We start from the raw sequence: 21,269 nt of genomic DNA on the forward strand, positions 1-21,269 counted from the left end.
AGTCAGGATGGGGAAAGGGAGACGCGGGGCAGCTAGGGAGCGGAGGAGAGAAGGAGGATCGGTCAGGGTGCACAGGGGGTGGAGAAAGCTGCTAGGGCAAATTGGGGGCTGGACCAGGCAGCGCCCAGCTTTTAACCTGGGCAGTGGAGGCGGGGGAATGAGCTAAAGGAAAGGGGAGGTGTGTGGGGTAGGAGTGGGGTGGGGAGGGGGGGTTGGAAGCAAATGACATCACAGCAGGTCAGAGAAAAAGGGGCGAGCAGCCTGCGCCAGAGAAGTAGGGCGTTTGGCATTAGGAGCTCGAGCCCAGCCTGCCCCGGCAGGGACCCCGACGCCCGCAGAGACCATGCAGAGGTCGCCTCTGGAAAAGGCCAGCGTCCTCTCCAAACTTTTTTTCAGGTGAGGGGGTGTCCTGCCGAGTTTTGGAAGGACACGTGCCCATGAAAGAAGAGGGCGTGTGTATGGGCTGGGTTTTGGGGAAAGAGGAATAGCTTTTTTTGGTTTTGTTTTGTTTTTGTTTTTAAAGATGCGCTATCATTCATTGCTATGGAAGAGAATGTGGATTTTGGGAACAAAATAGAAAACGTGAAGAAGAGATTAAAGAATAAACTGAAGCCAATTGTTTGGATAGAGAGCTTTAGCTTAACTTTGAAGTCTGAACTACTTGCAGCTGAAAGTTGCATTCTGCAGACCCAAATGTGCTACTGTGCAAGGGTTTTCTTCGGTTTTTCTGAGGAATTAGTGAATGAGAAACTTGTTGATAACAAATACTTTAGTTTGGTCCCTTGTTGCACCCACTTCATGCCTTGGAAACTTAAATGTCTTTTGGCATACTATTCCAAGTGCCATGCTTGCATGTAGTAGGTACTCAGAAAATACTTGTTGACTGAATATTGAACTTTTTTTAGGGGAGATGAGTAAAGTGGGTAATATGAGCTTGAATAAAGTTTTTTATTGTTACGATACTGAGTAAATCTAAAGAGTATTTCCCACCATTCCATTATTCTTTTAAGGATGAAAGCAAATCCTTTGAAATATCTATCTTAAAAAAAGCCAATTCTACAAGTTAAACTTTTTGTTTTTAAAGGGTGGGGGATGGGCAGATGGAGAGGGAAAATCCCAAGCAGGATAAAACGGGCTCCATTCCAGACCCTGATCATGACCTGAGCCGAAATCAAGGGTCCAGTGCTGAACTGACGGAGCCACCCAGCGCCCCTACAAGTCATACATTTTTACAGGGCGGGGTGGGGGGATCAGAATTACCATGGAAATGTGAAGCCATAGGACTGGATACTGAAGTTATGCACAACTGACATGTAATAAATTATACTCTTATCCTACTTTGCATGTGATAAGCCATAAAAGCTTGCAAACTTCATCTAATGATGTTTTGAAAAATGGAGTCTAAGTTCAGAGTCTTAGGCCAAGTGTAATTAGATGTAGCATTTTAAATTTGAAGTGTTCTTTGGATACAGTATCTACTTTGTTCCTGTTATATTATGTGAATGAATGAATAGGTATAGCTCTGTCATGGAATATTACTTGACTCATAATTCTCCAGTGAATCAGCGCACTTAGGTATCAGAAAAGCCAAATATAAATATGCCCGTATGTGTGTGGGGGGAAGGGACTTTCATATCTTTCTATGTTTTATTCTCTGCATGTGCAGTAAGCGTGGAACTCAGGTGCTAAGGAATGGCTGTTGACCATTGAAGGAAAGTTCGTCCCTGTGGATAAGAGAGAAGGACTTTACTCTTTGGAATTACCTTTTGTATTTATGTTTTCAGCACCTTTTGTTACTCCATCTATAAAAGTTGGATTACCTGTCCATTTATTTTCCTACTACTTACAAAATCAGAATGCTAACTGACATAAACTGTAGACTTTTTAGTAGAGCACAGTGAGAACATAAGTGCCAATCAGTCTAAAAATGCAGTTTTCAGAAACATGAATGTAGTAGGCCTACTTCTAAGTGCTAAGGAACTTTTAATTAGTACATTGTTGATTTAAATTAGATCACTGTTGATCTATCAAAATAGTTTTTTAACAGATAGCCTTATAAATTTTAGTATAGTTTTAAAAAATGCTTTGAGGTTGATTTGTTAAAAAAAATGTATTATAATGACTACGAAGTTTGTTAAGAGCATACTCATTCCTGTTCTCCAAACTATTTCATAATAAATTGCTCTAAGAAGAGGTGTTATTTTTAAAAGTTAAGTTTCTACTATTTATGGGAACTGACAGTCACCTAAAATAGCAGTGATTATAAACTTCCTTCTTGGTTTTAATTCTAAAAGGGTAAGAAATTTATTTTCTGTATTGGGTCAGCAATTTGTTTTCTGCATTGACCACTACTGCTCTGTGGTCAAGGGTGTTAGGGTTTGGTTTCAGACTGTTTTGATTGAGATTGTTTTGATTCAGCTGTGTGACCTGAGGCAAGTCCCTTAACATCTCTGTGTTTGTGTGACTTGATCTTTAAAACTCAGGACTAATAGGACCTATGTCATAGGTCCAAGTGCCACAGAATCCAAGTGCCACAGATTTTTACAAAACTGAATGGGGTTCCTGATAAACTCCACAGAGAAGTCTCAAATAAGATCAAAGAGTAAATACAGTAATATTAGGATCTAAGGCCAAGAATTGCATAAGTCTCAGCTTAATAATAAGATCATTTAAAATACTTTCTTAAGTACTAAATCATTTAAGATACTTTTTTTTTTTAAGATTGTTTATTTATTTGTCAAAGAGGGGGAGAGCAGAAGCAGGGGGAGCTGCAGGCAGAGGGAGAAGCAGGCTCCTCACTGAGCAAGGAGCCTGACATGGGGCTCGATCCCAGGACTCTGGGATCATGACCAGAGCCAAAGGCAGACACTTAACTGACTGAGCCACCCAGGTGTCCCTAAGATACTTTTGTTAACCACTGAACACAAAGTAATAAGAGGTTTTTAAACAAACTAGAATTTATGTATTAGAATGGATGTGGTGCATCAGAATAGCTATCAGTGAAAACAAAACTCTCATTCTAAACATTCTGCCTTTGATCAAAATATCTTTGGATTCTTCTTACGAAATTACCTTTAAAAACAGTATATAAGTTTCTTCTCTTGGGTATATAGTGGCGTCATTACTTTTTACCCATTATTTTTAGTCGTAGCTTGCATTAGATTATTAGTCCTCTTGCCCAGACTGGTCACTTGAACTTGCTCCTAAATGACTTTTGATTGTATCTTGAAATCAAATCCACCCTGAAAGTGTAAAGATTCTTCATCATAATTTGCTTTGTTAACAGCCAAGTGATACTTAAGTTTAAGTATTATCATTCAAAAAAATGTATTGCAAGCTTTAGACATTTCCCAATGAAGAGAAATGTAAGTGCTTTTTTAAAATATAAGTGCTATGAGCAACAGAAGCATAATTACAATAAGTTTATAATGAAAGAACCATAAAGATCACAGTTTTGAAGAGAACCATACTTGTTTGATTAAGTAAGTTATGGCACATTGTAAAAAAATCTGTTACAGTGATTTTATATTTACATTTCACTACTTGTTTGTAAGGCATGAGGAAATCTAAAATTATGGTAGAGTTGTAAGTATTTTTGCAGTTTGTTGGTGAGCATTCATGGAACTGCTGTGGAGAAAGACAGTTGGCCGCTCAAACAAGGGTCTAGTCCTATCCTGATCAATACACGTGCATTCAGATTTGTCTCTCAGCCAAAACTGAGCCTCTCCAAATCAAAAGAAATAGATGCATGAAACAAAAGGCCAACATGAAATGCACAATTCATCGTGAGATGTCTAGCTGCCAAGGGAACCTGAATACCATGAGTCCATCTAGTCAGTCAGTGTGCAGATGTCATCCAATGAGGACAACCCAGGTTTTCCTTGTACTCTCTTGGCTTTGTCTCTTGTAGGAATTGAAGGAGACCACTTTTGGAACAGATACCCCTTTCTCTTGGACAGTGTTGCCTGAACACTGACAAATGTTGACTCCCTACATTAGTCACTGACTATCCCTTTCTATCCATCCATCTTTTGCTGGTCATGTTTTATGATACAGTTCAGATTTTCCAGACTGGGATGTGTCAATCTTGATTGGTTTAACTTTCAGAATTCTAAGATTATCTCTTTTGCATTGAAATTGAAATTATATATACATATATATAAATATATAAGATATATGTATATATAATTAAATTCCTTTTGGTTAATTTTGCTAGTTTAAAAAATTCCTCCTTGGTTTTGAAGTGTATTTCAGTAGTTCAAATTATTACTTACTTGACAGTCCAGAAGTATTCTTATATACTTAAAAACACATAGCAGATAATTTAGCTTTAATAATGTTCAATTCTTTGTTAAACAGAGAAGTGGAATCTATTTTTCTTAACTCCTTCATCAATATTTTATGTTTGATATGACAGTCAAAATATCCCTGGAGCCAGCCGATACACTAGGGAAATCATGGTTTTCCAGTTTTCCGTTTATGTTTTGCGGGAGGAAGTAGGACTTAGTGTGATAATATTCCATGCCTAAATGTTCAAACTTGTTTAAAAGGCCCTTAAACGAGCACCACTATAAACTGTATTATTATTGTTAGTGTTGTTTCACAGGAACCTGTAATTTCCGTGTGATACAGCTACAATATAAGTATAGGATTGCAAAAACCATCAGGGAAGGGTGTTAACCATTCAGCATGCAGCTATATGTTGTTTGTCAAATTTTTGAAAACACCTCTGACTCAGCAGCAATTTTGGCAATTTCGATTCCACGGATTCCTGACGCATCTGTGCAGAGTACGTACGTCCCTGGAACCAAATCCCGGAGATGCAATGAGGTCAAGAGGGGAAAACAGATTATGATGGAGGTCTGGTTGTGGACCCTGACCAAAGGTGTGATGTATCCAATATGTTAAGTACCTTATCACTGAGCAAAACAGTACCATTTCAGGTGCTTCTCACCAGCTCCCAAAGAATTCACCCGGTAGTTGTTTGAGAGGGTAAATTAGCATTACAAAGTGGCTTAACTATTGAGCTTTGTGTCAGCCAGGAGCTTAGGCTTCCTGTAGCAAGAAACTTGTAAAAATTCAATTAGATTGCTTGGTGTAGAGAATGAATGTATTTCTTATAGAGTTCTGAAAGATCTGGCTTTCACAGCTCTTTCCAAGTGGCAAGGCTTGTCAAGTTGCTATTCTCTTTGCAGCTCCATTAGCTTATTACTGTCTTTTAACATCGATGATGATTTCAAAGTGTAAAGCCCTGGATGTCAGGGCCTTCTATGACTCGTTTAATATAGTATTCAGACCATATCAAAACTCCTGTGTGTAATGGTTTAATAAATATTTCTTTGTGATGATAATGATTCCGTGGTGATCAACCTGAGAGGCTTATAGATATGGTAGATTGATGACATACATTCAACAGTTTTGTAATGCACCTTCGTTCTGATAGAAAAGGGTCAACGCGCGCGGGGCCGTGGATAGATTCTTATTGCTCAGAACAATAATTCTGTCAAATTTTTCTTGTGTCCCTTTATGGCCAGGTCTTAGCCTTTCTGGGGAAGCCTGCTTGCTAGATCCTCGCTCGTGGGATTAGGAAATTATTTAAAAGTTTCTGCTAAATCCTTATTGTTAGGATTCTCAGCCCTGAAACTGGGCTTTACTCTGATAGAATCAGAGAAATCTCCCAGAGGTTGCTTCATGGAGCTGAATCAGAGCAGCGCTTCCTTTGCAGGTAATGATTCAGGGCAGCTTAGAGGATGCCCTAATTCATTCATTCGCCACCTTCTGTATTCTACGCAGAGCGCTAATAAGGTTGAGATGGACAAGAAAGAAATTGGTGTTGCCTTAGTGGAATGAATTCTCTGAAACCCAGAGTCACAGGGGCTTGTAAAAACACTCCCTGGAGCATGGAATCCAATGTAAGGCTGGCTAAGGCAGGCTTGCTGGAGAAGCGACTCCCGAGTTGACACCTAAAGAAGATTGTCCAGAGAGGGCAGGGATGGGTTAGGAAAAATGTAAACATGGAAGCAGCAGACTTTGTATAGGACTGGCAGCAAGAGGGAGCATGACACCTTCAAAGAATTCAGAGACATTCTCTGTGACTGGAGCATATGCTGTGTGACAGATTTGTGGGAGATGGGTCTGAAATTCTAGCCAGGGCCTGATTATAAGGGGCTTGGTGAGCTTCGTTGGGGCTTTATCAGGTTGGAAGTGAAAAGCCGTGGATTTCAAGCAGAGGAGTGACACGACCAGTTCAAAGCTGTTGCAGTTTTGCCAAGGAAATGGGGAGCTGTAGGGATAGAAAGATGGATTTGAAAGACATGGTGGGGGGGGCGCCTAGCTGGCTCAGTCGGTAGAGTTGTGACTCTTGATTTTAGGGTTGTGAGTTCTAGCCCCATGTTGGGTGTAGAGGTTCCTTAAAAGTAAAAAAAATCTTAAAAAAAAAAAAGACATTTGGGAGTGGGCGTGGCAATTGATTAGAATCGATTAGCTGTGGAAGGTGAAGGAGAGAGAAGCATCAGGGATAATGTCTAGATGTGCTGACTTGGGTAATGGGGGGATGATGGTGAAGTATTCTGGGTGAGGAGATTGGGAGAAGGCTTGGAGGTGGGAGTGGAGGCCTAGTGGACCCTCTGCTTCTCTTTAAGGTAAAGAAGGAAATGATGCATATGGCTCAAGGCCAGGTAATATGGTTATTTGAAAATATAGTAAAGTGATTTCCAGCTTGAGGTAAGAGAAATTAAGAAGTCCGAGGTGACAGGATTATAAGTACTGCCCTCACGCTGTTCAGTAAAGTCCAGGGTGGTGTCCAGGGAAGGAGTTAAAGTGGCTACTTGTTTGGCTTTATTGTGCTATGGAGTCACCTTGAGAGTGTCAGGAATCAGCAGCTGACTTCTAGGGATGGCAAGGCGTAAGATCTATTTAGAAATTCTACTTAAAACCTCCTACGACCCTCTCTTTCCAAACCCACCTACTCAGGTGGGGTCTGAAATGCCCCGTCTCACTGGAATTTCACTTCTTTCACAGTGGTTTTTACATATCTGATTTCTATGATCATAGACATTCAAAGAGGTATGAAAATCGGCTGGGGCCGCAGGTACTGTCTGCAGTGACTGAGTCAATCAGCGCACGCCTACTTGCATGAGATATTTTGCGTGTGCGTTAACAAAAGATTCTCATTACTCTGCAAAAGATTAGGTATCATTGTTTCATGTTCAAACTTTGAGCCTGTTAAAACACATAGAGCTCTCTGTCTTAGCACTGCCTACTGGGCTTCCACACCACCATCACCCTGCACTCCCCTCCCCCACCAAATGCCTAGTGATTTTCTTAACTTGAAGTTCGTACTTTGAAAGAGAGACCCACAAATTTCATCTGGTACCAGTCAAGTCAATATGTGAAAATTAAGCTGAAGAGGCAGAATCCCAGAAGTCTGACAGCTGTGTTTAGAGGAAGTTCAAAGCCAGAGTTTGGAATCCAGTGTTGGTTGTGGGAGCAACAAGAGAATGGATCTCCTGCTAGTGGGGGTTACCAGTCATACTTCTGGAGGCAGCATCTTGGAGATACTATATAGGAAGCTCTCTTTGCACATTTTGTTTATTTTAAACATCCCTGTGAACTCTGGGAAATAGAGCTAACAAAGCTTTTCTTTCTCAACCCAGTTTCATTGCTATACTTTATTATTATTATTATTATTATTATTATTTTAAGTTTTAAGTAGGCTCTTAGCCTACTTATAGCTGTGAGATGGAGACCTGGGCCAAAATCAAGAGTCAGACACTTAACCGACTGAGCCACCCACGTACACCAAGTTCATTGCTATACTTTAGATCAGAGTTTGGCAAACGTTTCCTGTAAAGGGCCAGATAGTAAATATTTTCAACGCTGTGGGCCATGTGGTTTCTGCCGATTTGGGAAAGCAGCCAGAGACAGTAGACAAACAAATGGACATGGATGTGTTCCAATAAAACTTCACTTATGGGCACTGAAATTTGAATTTCATATAGTTTTCACATATAGTTTTCAACAGTTGGACATTAGGTATTTACATAAATCAGTCACAAAATGTTCTTTTTTAAAAAGTGTATCGCAAGAAGCTTCAAAATATACAGCTTTAAAATTACTAAAAGATGTAGAAAAAGTTTTCAAGGCTCATATATAATTCACATTATTATTATCCAGTAATTGAGTAATTTTAACAGGAAGTGAAACAGATTTTAAAAGAAAGTGAAGCAAAATGGACTTTTCCGAAGAGGAAAATAGTAGCTTAACAGCTATTAGTTAATTTCTCAGAACAGTTTTGTCTCATAGGGACCTATCGACCGTTTCTTCTTGACTTCTGTTTGCATATGCATCTTTTGATGTGTCCTTCAAGGCAGAGGCTCTTATCCATTTTTTTGATACCAAGCATCTGTCTGACTCCTTGACCTAATAGGCCCGTAAAATATACTTGTTGAATTGAATAAAACTTGACTAAAGTTTATGGATATAATTCTAAAATTTAATTTCTGATGGAAATGTAAAATTTACTTGTACATGTGGACCTTAAACTTTGGTATTCTGAAGATAAAATGTCTAATTTTGAAACAAAATATTAGCTGTTTTTACCAAATCCATGTGTTCTGAAGTATAACACAAAATAGGAAAATCAGTTTCCTTTGCTTGCTTGTGTAATATGTGGGACTTTAGAGGAAAATTCCAGCTTAGTACACTATCATTTTCTCTTCAGAATTTCAATGATAACCAACTTTGCCATAGACAGACTTTTCCCCCAAAATATTTTTCTCTTCAAATCTCGTGTTAGTTTTCAGGGTGTCTGATAGTTTAATTTTAAATCAGGTTATAAAAATAATTATTTCCAAAATTTTTTCCTAAATGTATGTACCACAATTTAGTCTTAAAAAAAAAAAGAGAACCTTTAATTCATTTTAGTCTTGGACCTCTGAATACATTTTTTCAATAAAATAATAAGTAGGTTGATGAAATATTTATTACCAAAAGCACTTCTACCTTTTCGCTCAAAGATAGGGTTGACTTCTAAAAACTCGCATTAGCCTCTTTTCTACCCCTGTCACCTGATATCTAACAGGGTTACTCTCTTTTATGCAGAAAAGTCAATGTATAGCTTGTATGTATGCATTGTGAATGAAAGTGCACAATGCAAATAAATTCTCCATGGGTTAATTTGATTATGGAGTCAACTAGGACGAACATCTTTTAAACAGTTAGACATTGGGTATTTACATAAAAAGAGACAGAGAAAGAGAGGCAAACCAAGAAACAGACTCTTCACTATAGAGGACAAACTGATTGTTACCGAGAGGAAGCGGGTGGAGGGATGGGTTAAAAAGGTGATGGAGATTAAAGAGGGCACTTGTGATGAGCACTGGGTGTTGTATGTAAGTGAGGAATCACTATAATGTACACCTGAAATGAATATTACACAATATGTTAACTGGAATTTAAATAAAAATTTAAAAAGTATATATATATATATGTATATATATATGTATGTATATATATACATACCTATAATGAGATCCAAGATTGTATTCACATATTAAAGAGTTTATAAATTGATAAAATTAAAGATCAGAGGTAGCCATCCCAATAACATCAGAACTAAGTTTTATGCAATGGAATTTTATTAGAAAGACAATCACTACAAAATAAACTCATTAATGTATAACTTTAAAATGCATATGTGATTTTTAGTCATTCATTCATGAACACATACATGCATTTATTTAACATAAATATTGAGTGTCTGGTATGTTCCCAGAATATAGTACTTTAGAAACTTAGAATATATATCAAAACTTATTATACATTCTAATTATTCTTCTTTTACTAGAATTTTTATGTTAATATTTTTAATGATGCAGTTTTTTCCCCTTTGGAGCACAAAGGCCATCATACATCTATAGATCTTTCCCTTGCCCCATTTAATGAAGTGAACCTAAGTTTTTTATCGATTTATAAAATTGACTGAATAAAGGTCATCTCACATAATAAAATTAACTGGAAGTCAACAATATAATTCCTTGACAACAAAAATTGATGTATTTTTTAAAACTAAAAATAATATTTCCTATGAAATATAAACAAAAGGTGATTACATTTAGAACTGTATATTGGAATTTTTTTTAAAGATTTTATTTGAAAGAGAGAGAGTGAGCGAGCATAAGCAGGGGGAGCAGCAGAGGGAGAGGGAGAAGCAGGCTCCTTGCTCATCAGGGAGCCCTATGCAGGGCTTGGAGCTTGGGGTTCAGTTCTCAATCCCAAGGTCCTGGGATCAGGACCTGAGCTAAAGGCAGATGCTTAACTGACTGAGCCACCCAGGTGCCCCTATATATCAGATTTAATCCTTGAACAGAGTCTTTGGATCCCTTGAGATATTAACTTGGTAATTTGGCAGCCTTTTTGAACTCATGTAAAGCTTTGCTGATTCAATTTTTTTTTTTTAAAGATATTTGTTTCTTAGAGAGAGAGAGAGCATGTGCGGGGGTGCGGGTGGTGGGGGGAGTAGCAGAGGGGAAGGGAGAGAGAAAGGGAGAGAATCCCAAGCGGACTCTGCACTGAACACATAGCCCAATGTGGAGCTCAGTCTCAGAACCCTGAGATCATGATCTGAGCAAAACCAAGAGTCAGAGGAGGCTTAACCAACTGAGCCACACAGGTGCCCCTGATTCATTTGCTTTTGCCGCTGTTAAGGGTAGCAACACAACTCATGTCTTTCCCAAGTCACACTCTGTCAGTCTAGCCACTATTACTGAAGAACCGAGTCAGATTCTGGGATTAGTAGATATGTATATGTTGTTATGAAAAAACAATGAGCCACTAAATCTGCTGCTTCTGGAAATTTGATCAAAGTTTCCTTTTCTGTTGAAAAGGAAATCTAGAAACAGGATAAAGAAATTCTTTAGGTAAATACATGTGCTCTGAAAATTAGGAGCTTCTTCATAATAATATTTGTATAGCTTTAGGGAAATACTTCTCAAATCGGTCTGCCAAATACCTGCTTTAAAAATATTTATCTATTAATTATCAAATGAATTATTAATTAAATTAATTATCAAGTAAACTTAAATTAAGACATATGTATCACATCAAATATGCAGACTCCTAGATCCCACTCCGTCCTTACTAAGTCAAAATCTCTGGGAGAAGGCAACCACATTTTTCTCAGCATTCCAGGTGATTCTTTTTGTCTACTAAAATCTGGGAACCCTTAGGTCAGTCTTAAGAAAATGTGTTTAAATGGCCCAACTACTGCTTCTCAACCTTAATAAAAGATTGGAAAACTACAGATTTGAGGAAAAATGACGGGTTTCCACCACATAATCATAAAATGGGGGATATGGAGGTGATTCCATCTTCTCCCAGCTCCAAGAGCCTTCTCTCTCCCAACATTCCTCTTTCCCAACCTTAGTGTCCAGGGAAGAGGAGTTTGAATTTACTGACATTTTTTTCAGTAAATTAACAATAGAAACATAGATACAGTTTAATGTGCCACAGAATTCAAAATATCCTCTCATGTAGTTCTTGAAATCTGTACTTTGGTCTCCCACTGTCTCCTAATATTTACTAAGCACTTTCCATGTACCAGGGATTGTCTATATTATCTTGGTGAATTCTTCAATTCCAAACAGATTCTACATCTAAGAAAGATTATGAAGATTATGAAGAATTTATACAAGGTCACCCAGCTAATTACTGTGAAGTCAAGATGTATATTTATCTTGGTCTAAACCCAGAGCTCTTCTCTTAACCAGTACATCCCACTATCCAAAAGCCTAGAATGGAGCTGGTGAATTTTATAATTTCACTTCATTCTACATGTCTCTGAAATTTATTATCTTTGATACAAGCATTATAATTAATATCATTTAAATAAGGCATTAGACTCTATTCTTCTTGGAAGTGCCAGAAACATGCCTTCCCACTTAGGTCCATGTGACAAGCTGCTTGGAGTTGGGGGGATGAAGAAGAGAGGATGGGGAGGGGGGGAAAGTGCGCATTGTCTTATCTTAGGTTGATGGGATCTTTAAGATTCTAAATGTCCTGTTGGAGAATGAAAGATGTGGTCAGCCAAAAAGCATGCCAGTAGCCAACCATTGTCACACAGGAACAGCTCAGTTGTACAAAACCAGACTTCACTTCTTACCCTGATTCATTCCATCCAGGTAATAGCCATCACCCTTCATTTTTTTCATTTTCCAAATCCGCCTGCCTGTCATTTTCCACTTCATCAAATCTGCTCCAGACTTTCTGCCAAGATTTTGCATCCACTCTTCCCATTACCAACTTCAGCTCTCAGCTGCATCCCAGTTCAGTCCCTTCAGTGTTCCCTTCCCTACCACCAGCCCTCACTGGGGTCCTGCTGTGATCACCAATTCCTAGACGTTCATCATTTTTGCCTTCTGTTTCTGTTTACTCTTATTCTGTTTCTTGGGACTGGAAGGAAGAAGCAGAGTCACCTGTCAGATGGTTCTTAGCTTAATGTTTGATTCTTTGTATATGTAAGTCTCGGATTTGCCTTGTTGCAGTGGTTTTCACAATTTTTTAAAAACAATAGTTTCATCAGTGAATCCCAATTTCCAAATGAAATCTTCCATGGAACGGCAATATATGCAAATAAAAGTGATAATATAAGACAATAACTCTTCCATAAATCCAAAGATATAGTTAATTTCTTGCTCCCAAATAAGGGCTGAAATGATTATATAACATTTATGCACTATTTTCTTGGTCCTATATGTTCACCTATTCCGCAGTGTTATGTTTCTGAAATCGAGATGCCTCTTAAAACTGATGTCAAAGGAAACTTGTCAGCCCTCAGGCCCAGGAATGAATTATAGTATGGAAACTTAGCAGTATATTGAAGGTACATATTCCTGTGACCTCAGTTGAATTATTTATACTGGTTACACCTCACAAAGTTGACTTTTAACTTAAATTTAGTTTCTAGCTTGAAATTTCTTGAGAATGATTACACTGTGATCTAGTTTTGAAAGAAACAGTTAAGATTTAGTGTGAAGTTTATCAGCCCGGACTCTATAATTAAAGTAGAAATTGCCCAAGTTCAGCACTTCACTGTGCCTCGAAATTACCCTGCCTGCCCTCCAGGTGAACGTGTTATGAATGCAGCTTGTCACTGTGACCCTGTTCATTGCTGTGAATAGTCAAGAGTGAGTCAAAAGAATATTTTTGATCTGAATGTGAAGAAGGCTTAGAAGAAAACTTTAATTATGATACTAAAGAGAAAGGGGTAGGTAATTGCATGAGTAAGTGTATAATATTGAAAATTTCTTTAAAAATGTATTTTTAAAATGTAGTGTTTCTTTTTGGAAAGGCTAGTACTAAATTGATGGTGAGTTTTATAATCAATGTCACCGTATTGTTGTGTAAACATCATATAGTATTGTAAAACCATGATGATATCTGATGTAGCTTGTTAACATTCCCTGGAGATTGCAAAATTCTGTTAGGCTGGGATGAGACCTTGTGTGAGCAGGAATGCCAGAGATACGGTGGGTTGTTCACTGAGCTTGGCCCACGTGTTTCCACAGTGACATGCTCACCTATGCAGTATGGAAATAACCAATGACAGATGATAATATTTTACGATTTGTGCAAAGATATGTCAGGGGAACCTTTCCTTCATAGTGGATACTAAGTGAGTTAGCCTGACTGTCCAGGAACATGTTTGAATGAATCCAGTATGCTAAAATTTTCATATAATACATATGAAAATGTGTGATGTTTTTAATTCCTGTTTTTGAAATAGTAAAACATGCTTAAAAATATTAACACCTCAAATCAAAAGTTGGTGAACTCCTTGAAGTATCTCTGGGGAACACTAGGTGGTAGGGCCCACAGTTTGAAAACCACTGAGCTAGTCTTCCTTCCCATATTTGTTGTTCTTGACCTTCCCTTGAGTTTCTTAGTTCACCCACTCTATACTCTGAGAAAATAGTCTCACATTCTACTTTGCGTCTAATACTTATTGTCAACTTCTAGCTGGCAATATATAGTGGAAGAAGTATGTACTTTGGAATGAGACAAACCTGGCTGGAATCCTTGTCACTTATTAACAGTGTGATCTTGGGCAATTTACTTACCTTCCGATGATGGTATTATGCTTGTCAGTACAGTCAGTTATCCTCATTTAACACAGGTCAGCATTATTAGTATATCTAACATTCATTGAGTGTTTACATATGACACGTTGTCCAAGAAGTTAGTCTTATAAGGAAAATAAAGTACCAAACAAAGTGTAATGTGGTAACGTTAATTTAACAATTTTGAAAATAATTGAGTGACAGTTATGTGCTGTACTGGATGATAGGTGCTGGGGATACAGCAGGAAAAGAAAAGATCTCTAAGGTCTTTGTCCTCATGGAGCTGACAGTCCAGTATGTTTGGAGACGGGGAATTTCAGACAAGTAAATAGACAGTTTGTGGTTATGGCTCAGGTGGAGGAATTATAGGCAAGAATGGAGCAGACAGGAAGAAAATTTAACCTGGATGCAGAGAGGCTCACACATACATAATTTATATGAAACTATTTCAGTGCATTTGAGATTTCTTGGAAATAGAGCTCAGATTTTATTTCAAAGAATTTATTAGTTTTTCTTCAGGGTAAGCTAGCACCTAGTTGGTATTGGTACAAAACCAAAAAATGCCCTGCTAGGTGATGAGACTAGGAGAATCCTTTTAAAAATTCAGATCTCCCTTATCACCAATGGTTTCATCCAGTGGGAACTCCTGTAGAGTTCAAAAGGAAGAGAATCTGGCTTGATATTTCCTTTAAAGTTCATTTTCCTAAAGTGCGTATGGAAGCAAGAGATCATGACATTTTAAGATCACAGTAATTCCTAAATGCTTATAAAATGATTTTTCACTAAACTATTTTGATTTCTGTTATGATTTGTGTTTTCAAGACCTGATTGGAAGGGTGACCATTTTGAACTCTTAAATTGCTTATTAGGATCAGTTAATAATTCAGGCATCTATTATTGTGTGTTTTACTGTTGGGGGGAAAAAGCCACTTAGGGTGTTTATGGACCTTTATTTACCCACATGTTTCTTATATGATAAAAGATGTAAATATTAAGTGAAGGGAATTTAAAGTAAGGCTCTTACAGTACAGTTCTATTTCCTTGGTCATCCTGAACCACTGACTGTCTCCATGCCCTGCCTCTGTCAGGCTCTTTTTTTTCTGGGATTCGCAGTGGGGCAAGGGTGAGGGTACACCCACCTCTCCTCCTCCCTGAACCTCTCAGGAGTTTTATTGTCAGTGTCATTCCCACCGCCCCCCCCCCCGCCGGCCAGTAATATCAAGCTCCAAGAAAATGAGAAATAGCATTAGCATTGCTCTACAACCTTAGGAACGGGATCTGAAATTTAAATCTTGAGTCATGCAATGTGTCACCAAAGGGAGAAGAGACAGAGAGGATACTAAATTTACCTTTCAATGCTATAATTGGCAGTTTGCTTTCTAAGGGTGAAATAATAGCAATAGAAGCATAAAACAGGTTAAAATGCCACCAATAACCAAATTTCACATATAATTTGAAGATGGAAAATCATCTGAAGCTGGGAAGTCTGAATCCAGGGCCATGTTCCTCTTTGAATCATTCTGAGAGGGAATCACGAGTAACAGTAATGTAACAGTGTGAGAGAGCAGACAGCATAAATACATTAAAGTGAAGAGAAGGTTAAGATAAATGAGAAAAACCCTAAAATGTGACTGACCATTTATCTGGTTAGATGATTTCAAGCAGAACCCTCAAGACCAACTTTATCACGACTGAATTTAAAAAAATCGTCAACTTTGTTTTCCTGATGCAGCACGTATCAGTGTTACCCAGGGAGTATTTGTTCTTAATGGTCTTTATTTTAGAACATTTCCAAGGTGGCTTCCAACATCCATTTTACCATTCTATCTGTCAAGCAAAATAAACAAATAAACACATCTTTGAATAAACTATGTTGGGTGGCATCATACTGATTTTATTATTTTTTTTTAAATAAAGGATTTAATAAGTAGTGATATTTGTTGTACACATAGTGAGGGATCATTAAGTGATTTGGAGGTTGAAGGTCGTGAGAGTTGGCTTCTGCTTTGCCTCTGGCGGCCCTGACTCCACAGCTGAGAGCTTCTCAGGGGATTACTGTCCCCAGGAGAGGAGTATCATCTCCACACTGTGAGAAACGCTTGAACAGAAAAAAATCAAGTACCTTTGATTCCAGATGTGGAGTTAACTCTAGAGTGAAAACCAGGACTTGGGAAGGATGTGGATATTTTATTGCTCAAGAATGCAAAAACCCTGGGGCGCCTGGGTGGTGCAGTCGTTGGGCGTCTGCCTTCAGCTCAGGGCGTGATCCGGGCATTCTGGGATCGAGTCCCACATCAGGCTCCTTTGCTGGGAGCCTGCTTCTTCCTCTCCCACTCCCCCTGTTGTGTTCCCTCTCTCGCTGGCTGTCTCTCTCTGTCAAATAAACAAATAAAATCTTTAAAAAAAATGCAAAAACCCATCAGAGACTGTTTACTTTGGGTCCTAGTTGTGGTGTCCAAACACACACAGAGCTTCAGTAAAGGATTCAGGGTTCTAGAAGAAGGGAGGGAATACCAGGTAAATGGGATAGTTATAAAACAAATACCAGTAAAGTTAAATCAATATATCCTGTGGGTGATATCCGTAATATATCATTCATGTGAAGTAGGTTTTGTTCCTACTTTAGCAAGAAGAAGAGACAGAACTTGTTTTCCTTCTTTGCCTCTCAGTTCACACTGGGCATGCTTGGAACCACTTCTCCGCTCTGCTCTCCAGAATGTGATTGTCTAAAATAACAGTAAGAGTGGTGAGCTTCTGACAGTCACACAATTTTCTCTCTGTAAGCTTTTACAAATGCCAGCCAGTAACCCAGTGGCATTTCTACCGTAAAATCTTAAGGCCAATCCATTTCCCCGCTTCCTTATTTTCTTGGTTTCAAATATATTTCTTATTGCCAATGGAAATAAAACCCAGAAATTAGAGAGTGATGGTGTCACTTGTCTTTCTTAGTAAGGAGCTCCTTAAAGTGAACTTATAAAGGATGCAGCAAATTTATAAGGCAGTTAATCATCCTATCTTTCTAGCCAGTTGTTCCAGCTATGATAAATTTTGTGGCTTTTATTGGTGGCTTCATGCCCAGATAGAATAAAAAGCAAACAAAAATCATGAAATACCTCTCTGAGGCTGCTTTTCATAAGTACATGGGCATAGGCTATAAATCACAATGCTTTGTTTCTTCTCTGCTATCTTTCAAGATGGGTGGGAATTTTTGTACCATTGCTTGTTGTCTCAATTGTTTGAGTCCCTGAAATCCAGTGAATTAGGTCAAGCTGATATAAGTGGTTTTTCGTCAGTGGTACCCATTCCTCAGTTTCTTTACGCTATTATCACCATGGTCACTTTTTCTACAGAAAAAGTATAGTAGTTTCAGCTGTGAAGCACCGTGTTTCTGGGGGGCAGGAAATAAGTAATTTGCACGACTTGATGCATGTCACCAGTCCTTAGATCTTTTCATGGGAAGGGTGTTAATCACTGGAAGTAGCCACCCACGCAAACCTGTTTGAAAGGGCTTAGAGTGTTAACGTCACCATAATAAGAATCTGCCTTTCACGAGTTCTAGGGGTGAAAAATAAAATGTGGTAAAACTTTCCAAGATCAACACTGACAGTCAACTTCTGTATGCTATTTGTCTTAATACCAGCTTTATTGAGATATAATTCACATGCCAAACCATTTACCCATTTAAAATATTCAATTCATTGGTTTTGGCAGGTAGTGAACCTATCTCTGTCAATTTTAGAATACTTACAGTGCACCTGGGTGGCTCATTTGGTTAGGCGTCTGCTTGCCTTCAGCTCAAGTCATGGTCTTGGGGTCCTGGGATCGAGCCCTGCATCGAGCTCTCTGCTCAGTGGGGAGTCACCTTCTCCCTCTCCTTCTCCATCTGTGCTCTCTCTCTCAAATAAATAAATAAAATCTTTTAAAAAATATTTTTTTAGAATACTTTCATCACTCTGGAAAGAAACTCTATGCCTCTAAGCCGTCCTTCCTCGTCCTCCACCCCATCCTAGACAGCTGCTGATTTGCTTTCTGTCTCACTAGATTTGACGATTCTGTGAATTTCAAGCAAGTGGAACCATGTAGTTTTTGTGATTGACTTCTTCCCCTTCGTGTGATGTTTTCAAGAGTCGTCCGTTCTGTACTATGTGTCAGTACAGCATTCTTTTTTTAATCACTGAGTAATATTCTAGTTGTGGGAATACCCATTTATCCATTCAGCAGTAGATATTTGGATTATTTCTACTTTTTTGCCTATTATAAAAAATGCTGCTGTGAACATTTGTGTACAAGTTTTGGCACAGTCATACGTTTTCATTTCTCTTGGGGACGTACCAGCAAGTAGAATTGCTGGGTCGTAGGGTAACTTTATGTTTCATATTTTGAGGAACTTTCAGGAAATTTTCTCAAAGTGTCTACATCATTTTACATCCCTACCACAGGGGATGAAGGTTCTAATTTTTCCACATCTTTTTCCACACTTATTATTACCTGTCTTTCTTTCTTTTTTTTTTTAAAGATTTTATTTGTTTATTTGACAGAACGAGAGAGCACAAACAGGGGTAACAGTAGAGGGAAAGGGAGAAACAGCCTCCCCACTGAGCAGGTAGCCTGATGCGGGACTGGATCCCAGGACCCTGGGATCATGACCCGGGCTGAAGGCAGGCATTTAACCATCTGAGCCACCCAGGTGCCCCTATTACCTGTTTTTCTTATGATAGCCATCCAAAGGGTGTGAGGTGGTATCTCTTTGTGGTTTTGATTTATTTCCCTAATGGCTAATGAGCTTGAGAATCCTTTCATTTGCTTTTGTATATCTTTTTTTGGAGAAATATCTATTCAGATCCTTTTCCCCCTGACTAAATTGGGTTGTCTTTTTATTATTGAGTTATAAGAGTCCCTAAATACTAGGTATAAAACTCTTTTTTAACAGATATATGATTTGCAAAAATGTTTTCCCATTCTTTGGATTATGTTTCTACTTTCTTGACAACCTCCTTTGAAACATAAAAGTGTTTAATTTTTATGATGTCATTTATTTTTTTCTACTGTTGCTTGTGCTTTTGGTGTTATATCTAAGTGTATGCTGGTTTTTGGGTTTTTTTTTTAATTGGTCCTAATATGGCACATTTGATAGAAGTGTAGGCTTTGGTATCGCAGTCTTATTTTTTTTTTTTTAAAGATTTTATTTTATTTTTTCGACAGAGATAGAGACAGCCGGCGCGAGAGAGAACACAAGTAGGGGGAGTGGGAGAGGAAGAAGCAGGCTCATAGCAGAAGAGCCTGATGTGGGGCTCAATCCCGTAACGCCGGGATCACGCCCTGAGCCGAAGGCAGACGCTTAACCGCTGTGCCACCCAGGCGCCCCTCACAGTCTTATTTTTTTAATTCTAACTCTTTGGTGGGCAAATTATTTAAGCTCCCTTAGGCTCAGTTACTCATCTGTAAGAGGGAGATAATACTAGGACTTATGAACTGTTGTGGGGGTCAGATGAAATAATATATGTGAAATCCCTAGCATTTTGCAGGACTGTTCTAAGACTCTATTAATGTTAGCTATTACTATTGTTATACTCCCAGTAATAATAAGCTCTAGCACTCAGTAAATTAAACTGAAGCCAAGCAATTTCTTACATGAAGAAGCATGTAATAAGGTACATTTGTACTGCTTTATAGACAACAATTGAATTTGGCTTCTATGAAAATCAGGTAAAGTAGTCATGGTAGTTGTTCTTTCCATCAGGAGCTGCAGCTGAGAGATCCAGAGCATTTTCCAAGGTCAAATGACTGGAAAATGATAGAGACAGGGTGGGAGCCTGGAGTTGTGTTTTCTTCTTAAAATCACTAATTCAGTTTTTTCAGTAACAGATTTATAGTAAGAGTCAGGTGACTGGCATTTTGTAGTCTTCATGATGAAATCGTACCTCAGACAACCGTATCAGGGGGGAAAATAATTTTGTGGGACATCAGCACCGATAGTGAACATTATGTAAGAATCATGGAGTTAGAACACATTTGACTAGAGGGGTGCCTGAGTGGCTCGTCCGTTTTGTCTGCCTTCAGCTCAGGTTGTGATCCCAGGGTCCTGGGATGGAGCCCCGCTGTCCAGCTGCCTGCTCAGTGGGGCATCTGCTTCTCCCTCTGCCTCTCCCCCTGCTTGTGCTTGCTCTCTCTCTCTTTCTCAAATAAGCAAAAATCTTTTTTTAAAAAAGGAACACATTTGACTAGAAAGTTTATGTTGGATAGCCATAACAAGTAACAGGTTATAACTGTGTGTTCCTTCTTTAATTAAAAAGAACTTCCGCCTTATTTCCACAGTTAGACCTGCTCATAGTTAAACATTGGAGAATATAGGTAAGTAAAAAAGAAAATATCTTTTCGACATTTTTTTAATATGCATACATTCCTAATACACTTACATTTAGAAGCATCTTATAAAAGGGCAGATAAATTTTCTATTTAATGTTTGGATTCCTTAGGCATGAGGTTAAATTAATTTATATTAGGAGGCCTGTATGGCTGTAAATTCTGGACTTCTAGAAGATTTTTCAGAATTGGCTCGTCTTTTTTTTTTTAATTTTTTTTTAAAGATTTTTTATTATTTATTCGACAGAGATAGAGACAGCCAGCGAGAGAGGAAACACAAGCAGGGGGAGAGGGAGAGGAAGAAACAGGCTCATAGCAGAGGAGCCCGACGTGGGGCTCGATCCCATAACGCCGGGATCACCCCCTGAGCCGAAGGCAGACGCTTAACCGCTGTGCCGCCCAGGCGCCCCTCGTTGTCTTTTTTAAGCAGCAATTAATTATCTTTCCAGATTGTCTAAAATTCATTGACTACATTTACTGTGCTGTTCACTCATCTGGAGAAAGAAGAACTTCCACAGTTCTCTTGGTAAAATAAGACCCTCATGAATAATTAACTCTCAACACAAAAATGGCTGATTTTAGCATGTTCTTTCTAAAGGTTTTTGAGATGACTCAAGTGGGTATTACTTATAAATTCACCATTTTATGGGTGAACAGCAAACACTGTTTAAACATGTCTGGAATCAGAGAAGGAGAACTCCCTGACCTGCCCCTCACCCCCCAGCTATGACTTTGGGGTACACCCTTGAAGTCTGCAAGATTTACACAGGACTTTTGAGAGTCAGGTAC

General features: G+C 38.6%; 1 protein-coding gene across 1 annotated transcript in view; it reads left to right on the forward strand.

Moving 5' to 3' along the window:
* Nucleotides 1-275: 275 nt before the first annotated feature.
* Nucleotides 276-21,269, forward strand: part of CFTR (CF transmembrane conductance regulator) — a 168,940-nt gene continuing 147,946 nt past the window's right edge. Inside the window, exon 1 of the mRNA XM_034671039.1 lies at nucleotides 276-396. Coding sequence (XP_034526930.1) covers nucleotides 344-396 — 53 coding nt within the window. The 5' untranslated portion in view covers nucleotides 276-343. The remainder of the gene's footprint in view (nucleotides 397-21,269) is intronic.

The sequence above is a fragment of the Ailuropoda melanoleuca genome, chromosome 1, assembly GCF_002007445.2.
Source record: "Ailuropoda melanoleuca isolate Jingjing chromosome 1, ASM200744v2, whole genome shotgun sequence".
Classification (NCBI taxonomy): Eukaryota; Metazoa; Chordata; class Mammalia; order Carnivora; family Ursidae; genus Ailuropoda; species Ailuropoda melanoleuca.